Below are 6,886 nucleotides of genomic sequence, written 5' to 3'. Positions count from 1 at the left end.
TTTATGAAAGACATTGTCAATAAACTGATATTTACTACTCTTGCCAAATTTGAAACTTTTGTAACATTTGTCCTTAATGCAAAGATGTAATAGTTTATCTGGTACGTTTCTGCATTAGTCTTTAAACATTATACAAATATTACTCGATCTAAATGCAATCTATGGTCACATTAATAATAAAAATAGTAAGTTTTGTACTTGCATAAATTCTAGGATTATTTCCTCGGGTCGATGTAGCTGCGACAAATGAACGACACAAAATGTAAGTAGGAATATTTAATACTGTTAGAAGTGTTGAGGTGTTGACACAGGGTATACTGTCCGTATTGTTTGTTTACTGCATCTATCTTGACTCCTTTCGGGGGTGTTTGTTAATTACAGGTATCCCAAACGATCGAGCTTGTAAAGTTTGAAGCCATACATGAACACCTGTAAATCCTGGATGTTACGACGCATGTAGAATATACCCATGCATTAAATGTATCTGTGCATGTAATGGTATACACAATATACTTCCGAAATTTACTTTTGTCTGTGTATGACTGTTGCGTGTATTAATGTACAATTTGCGATAATTTCATGAAATATATATATGTGTACTCGGTACTTGTACAAAAATATATTACATTAAAAATCTCCAGAACTGTTAATTATGCTGCATCACGATTCCGGTTTAATTCATTTTTTATTAATTGATGAAATAGACATGTACATGTATTTTATTACTTGATTATGAAATAAGTAAAATCCCAGGGGAAAATCCGAAACATTACGAGCCAATAGATCATTTTGCGTTCACCGTTCGATCACCGTGCGTTCACTGTTCCCTCACCGTTCAAGTGGGAAAGAAGAACGTTTCCGGGACTGTAGATATATTTCTCTTTCCTCTCTGTATTTGGGGAAGGGATGTGTGGGAGTACAGTTGTTTTAAAGTTTTTTGATAAAATAATCCCATACACATATCAATGCCTTGTGGTTCGAATTAATTGTGTGAAGCTGTACAGAAAATACTTGTATACAAAAGTGTGATTTATGCAAAATATCAATCCATGATAGTGCCTTTAACACAGGTATATGTAACACACGGAATACAAGGGAATATCATAGAATGTGATGAGAAGTGCTAATGTCAAGGTTTTTACGATATTCGACACTTTAATTTCAGACATTCGTGACTTTCATATCTTGATTTACTTTCACGAGCGCCAAGATAATGAAGTAAAGCTAGCGTACTATTACTTAAAACAATGAATTATTGCACTATATCCAGTATTGTTATTCTTCTGATCATTACGCTTCCAAATCTTCTTAAAACATGAAACAAGTAAAATTTATGTTAATGTACAAAAGGAGGTTTCCGAGAAAGGTTTCGAAGATCCCAATTTCTCTTTGTAGACAATCAAATATGCCGGGTAACTTTGATTTCTATCAAACACGACAAATATGCTTGGATTCTGTACGTTATCTACACACGAGTCATATCACCTGTGATCCTCATTTGGGATGGTGGGAGGAGAGGTCACACTTTCCTCACCTTTCGCGTAACGACCCACCAACACTTTGGCCTGAAACATAGCCCGGCGTGGCCCCATCGTGTAACTATGGCTGTGTTTGGCACTCACATTGAATTATAACCCTTTTCCATACGCAGTAGCATTTTTACCACTTGATTGAAGATCGAAGTTGCTGGTACATATTCCATAACATTCATCCATGGAGCCTGTCCCGTGGAACAAATGTCTTCCTTCGATTCTCGATTCTATCTTCTTCATGTCAAATTCCATGAATTCTTTTCTCCTATATATGGGATACAACATGTTAGAATATTTTCTTTAAAAACCCAAATACATGTTACTGATTTATAAGGATAGGAAAAAGCTGTTTCAAGAGTCCTGGTTTCTCTGTTGTTGTTTTTTTCAGGTTCATTCTGTTCAAGTTTGACCATGTAATCAGGTAACCAGTGAAATGCAATTCTATTTTGTTAGATTATCAGCGAATTTGATTTTATTATAGTGTCTCAGTGAATAGACCGTTTACTGTGTGACAGGGACCTCGCGGGTTTTATCTCCTCTCGTGCTTTTGCGCTTCAAGCATAAAACGTAAAATACTCATTCAATTTGGGAATTTGGAAATCTACATGTAAGAATTCAGATTCCTTATGTGAGGTAGTGTTGGATAATATCGGAAAGAATAGGTACACAAACACACCGATTAATTAGCAAAATACTATATTCCCACCGAAACGTGTTTCACGTATACTTATATAACAGTACTTTATATAAGCTTTAAACACACATACTTACGTAAATACACACGCGCACATACATACACTGGACAAAATGATTCGTTGATTGATAGATGATTTTTTCATTCATATTCAGACGTCACCAGCTAGCTGTAGGTGAAGTACCACAAATTTAGACATATCGTAGCCTTGTGTTATGTTCTTTATTGTGCCAACTCCTGCTGCGACAAGGGACCTCCGCTTGTAAGGTCATATTCGAAAGACCCATGATTCTCATTTCTAAATGCCGAGTGTTTGGCGAAATAGCAATCATTACCCATTTTAATGTCTTAAGTTTGACACGGCCATGGTACGAGCGAGACTCGAACTCCCGATTACGAAGCGAACGGTCTAACACTGAGCTACATGTACCGCAACCTTTTTGAACAAAATCAGAAATGAGAAAACTAACTTTTCATACTCATTCCAAAGAGTTTTGTTCTGTACACGATATATGTTCTCTATTCTGAAGAATTTGTAGTTCATCGATGTGAAAAAATCTTTCTCAATCTTCTTAAACTCTTCTGTAATTTGTTCCAGTTCCACTTGTTCGAAATCATGAGCGAGATCCCATAGACACCAACCAGGAGGTACTGGATGAAGAATGGTAACCCTCACAGAATTCAAACTGCAATGAGTATTACTAAATTCAGATTGAATGTAGCATTTAGTATTCTTATGTACCATGAAGGCGAATATAACGAACAGTGATGCATATCATAACTTGTATAAGCAATACAAAATAGATAGTTGGACAAACACGTGAGATAAAATAGAAATAAATACTCTCACAGTTAGACAAGAAATGAATGGCCCACAATCATGGGTAGCACCTAGTCTAAAGAAGGCAAATAATATGATATTGCTAACATGTGAAATAAAGGAAAACTTACTAATTCTTGGCACGCACATCGGAAAATGAAATAAACAATGGACGTCTACGTATAGCTTGAGCTTCTTGTGTATCTAAGTTGGTTTCCTGCATCTCAGAGAAACTTATTCGATACTTTAATCCATGATTCAGTCTGGTAAATACATACGTCTTCTGTCCTTTCAGATATTTTAACTCCAAAGTGGACTGAAAATCATCCTACAAAGTAACATGTGATTAACAGATTAAAATGTATCATGTCTCAAATATCTTTTTTTATTTCTTCTGTTACTAACAAACACCATCGAACAGCAAGTCATACAGAACACTATCATGGAGATCAGCCATCACATTTGAATTTTATTGATGGCTTATCTCAAATGTCTATATTTCTTCATTTCCTTATCCTCTCTTTTCTTTATTTCTGGTGTATGAAGCTTATTGTTGAAATAACCTTTGCTTGTCAGCACCTGTTTCTGTGAGCCATAGTCAACATTAGTATCCACAGAACGACCAAACATGGTATGAAACACGTTAGACAGCATTCGACATAACGACATTTTCTATTTGCAAATAAGATCATTATAACGACCTTATGACTCTCCGAAATATTGACTTCAAACGAGTGTTGAAACTTGTATGTTGAATGAAATATCCAAATGTGAAGCAGATATGGAAGACTGTAATATTCTTTATTTCGAGATCACTAAGATACATCGAATCAACGTATGGAATGGAAATCAACATTGTCAATAGGTAAAATATCGTCGATACATATAAATGTTGAAATAAAGGCACAGCAAGTTTTTTCTTTTCAAATAGAATCTTTTGAATGAATTATGCCTCAAAAGAATATAATGATCGGTCAGCTAGCAAAGGAGTACAATGTGCCCATGGGAATTCCAGTAGACTGTTCGAAGACTTCATCATCAAAGAATACGTAGTGTATGCGGAACCTCACTTCTTTTTATGTCAACTTTGATATCTTATACTCCTACTTAATTACAAAAATCTTCTATAATTGATTTTGTTATGCTATATCTCGCTAACTGAACTTTTAAAAATCGGCAGAACAGAGGCATGGAAAAAATATTTGTTGAAGAATTTGTCTCATACTTGGTAAAAAGATATTAGTATATGTCATCCTCAATACTAGTGATGAAAGGCGAAGATAACGAACAGAGATCAATCTCATACTCCTCTAACCAATACAAAATAGATAGTTGGGCAAACACGGACCCCTGGACACACCAGAGGTGGGATCGGGTGCCTAGGATGAGTGAGCATTCCCTGTCCAAACCATGCAAAAATGACATATGGGACGAAATATTGCGTATTTAAGACTGTATGTAAATTTTAATTTTTTGTAGCAATTAGGTTTTGTAAAAACATTTCATTAATGACAAAGGCAGACATGACTAATTATGGCTTGTCAAAATTTGCAATATTTGAACTTTTCCGTTGTGATTGCCTAATCATTTGTATGATTTTTCATTTGAATCTATATACAAAAACATTATTCAATAAAAATGAAAAGCTGTTCAACATAAATGGAAAATATACGATTGAAATGAAAAATTATACAACACAAACAAAATACATAGAATGAAAATGGGGAAAAAAATTGAATACAAATAAAGAATTATGAGATGGATCACTGTTTGTTATCTTCATCTTTGCATACGATAAAAATGAAAATTATACATACATGTATACAATACATGGTGGAGATAACGAACAGTGATCGATGATTTTTAATAATACAAATGAAAAAGTATACGAAACACATGAAAAAAAATCACACATTGCAGCGTTTGGCATGTTGTCGCTAATCCTTCATCTTAATTGTATTCTGATTCATGTATCGTATTCTCTCCACCTTTTTATGTAATAAGTTTAGTCCTTATTGGATTGATTTGGCATTATGAAAACATACCCCTTCATATGGAATCCAGACATCCGCTTTGTCTTTATAGTACCACCTCCACTGCGTGTGAAAAGAACCAGAAGAAGCTATTTCCAAACTATCAGCAAATGACTTTGTGGAAAGACGTCTGATGATGTGGCGGTCAGGACCACTAAAAGGCTCGCCGTCAATTTCGATGAAAAGTCCATAATTATCCGGAAAATTAAGTCGAATCTTGTAATCTCTACCATCATGCTTTGTCTGAAATATTAAATGCAAACATGGTGTTGGTTCTATCGACATTTGTAAGTTGTAAAATCGATTCCAATGCAAAAAATCTAACAATCAATTTGAAAGATGAAACAACTGATGATGTAGTAGATATTCTTTAATAGATGCATAAGCTTGTCAGTTTACCTCGCTTTCGACTGTATCAGATAGTTGGCAATATTGCTTTTCTATTTTTTGGTTTTCATTGCTTGTAAAACAGACCCATTCTCCGTATATCTTTATCTGCCACTCATAGGGGAGTTCCGTATGATACCTGCTACACTTTTCAGGACATGGTCCACTGGATTTGTTCAACGCCAAACAAATTTTTGGTATATCTTTCATTCCCCGACTTTGTGACGTCGACGGGGCTGCAAAAAATAGAGATGTCCCTTTCCTTTAAACGAAAATTACAAAGATAAATATTCGTTTTCACTAACAAAAAATATCTTACGTTTTTTCTTTGGATTATTTTTAGTTGTAACAGCAGCCATGAATTCAGTGTCTTCAACTGGCTTATCCCATCGATTTCGTCTTTCAAGCTTGGTCTTGTATACTTCCTCCGATCTTTCATTTTTGCTTTCTCCTTTATTTTGCTCTATTTCATAATTTTTCACCCTCTCATCAATAGGATTATCACCTCCTTCTGCTAAATAATTTTCTGACGAGCTGAGGGAATCTGAAGCTTTTTCGTGATTATCAACTTCCAATGATGTATCTTCTTCATTTGTGTTTCTCTTTGGTCCACGGTGAATGGAAATCACAGCTTTTAAGCGAGCAAGTTGTTGTCTAGGCCATCGTGACATTCCATAAACAGATAAAACCCATTTGTTGTGAGGATCATCTAAAGTATGACCTTTGCTGCAAGGTGAATTTTGACATTTATCTCGAATATAGTTGTAACAGACATGAAGAAATGGACACTCCTCGGGAGTGTTCGCTTCACAGTGGGATGCTGGGCACACTTGAGGATATCTGCATTTTAATATTGTGCAAATTTCTTTATCCCGAAATCGATTCAGTCCCAGTTTGCATTTAATTTCTTTGTTGTTACCGGAGGTGAATGTATGTCCATATGTACATTTGTCACCACGTTTGCACATACCATTGAGGTTCCACATGCAAACATGAAAATAATTGCAATTTCTCCGTTGACATCTTTTTCTATTTCCAAGGCCTAATTCATGAAGACAAGTTTCTGCATCTCTTAAGAAAGGTGCAATATACGTAGGTTTTCCTTCTTTCTTATACACAGCTAGTATTTTCTTTTTCTTCAATAACCACTCATCAAAGTCCTCAGGTAGAGAATTGTACATCTCTTTAAATCTTTTCAAACTGGTGCATCCACCACATTCTTTTACAAGAAAAGAGAACACATCTTTTTCCAGCTGATCTCGAACATCATTAAGATTTGAATCTCTTCTTGATACTTCCTTCAGCTTTTGATCTGCACTCTCCCCCACAAGGGATATTTCACTAGCAATACTCTCATTGTCTGAGTCGGCCTCAGTCGTTTCCAGTCCTATTTTGTAGAAAAAAACACCAATAGAGCAAT

General features: G+C 35.2%; 1 protein-coding gene across 3 annotated transcripts in view; it reads right to left on the bottom strand.

Annotated features, from left to right (window-relative positions):
- Window positions 1-225: 225 nt before the first annotated feature.
- The window catches only part of LOC125665131 (protein mono-ADP-ribosyltransferase PARP12-like), a 43,588-nt gene continuing 36,927 nt past the window's right edge, over window positions 226-6,886 (bottom strand). For 2 of the 3 annotated variants that reach the window (XM_056152053.1, XM_056152052.1), the window contains exons 5-10: window positions 5,786-6,853; window positions 5,479-5,702; window positions 5,092-5,322; window positions 3,178-3,374; window positions 2,697-2,912; window positions 227-1,797 (exon numbers count right to left, since the gene is read on the bottom strand). In XM_056152053.1, coding sequence (XP_056008028.1) covers window positions 1,629-1,797; window positions 2,697-2,912; window positions 3,178-3,374; window positions 5,092-5,322; window positions 5,479-5,702; window positions 5,786-6,853 — 2,105 coding nt within the window. In that variant the 3' untranslated portion in view covers window positions 227-1,628. Of the gene's footprint in view, window positions 1,798-2,696; window positions 2,913-3,177; window positions 3,375-5,091; window positions 5,323-5,478; window positions 5,703-5,785; window positions 6,854-6,886 lie in introns of all 3 variants that reach the window. The other variant, XM_056152060.1, reaches the window with a different exon arrangement.

Source organism: Ostrea edulis, chromosome 1 (assembly GCF_947568905.1).
Source record: "Ostrea edulis chromosome 1, xbOstEdul1.1, whole genome shotgun sequence".
Lineage (NCBI taxonomy): Eukaryota > Metazoa > Mollusca > Bivalvia > Ostreida > Ostreidae > Ostrea > Ostrea edulis.
This window is presented reverse-complemented; position numbering and strand designations above follow the sequence as displayed.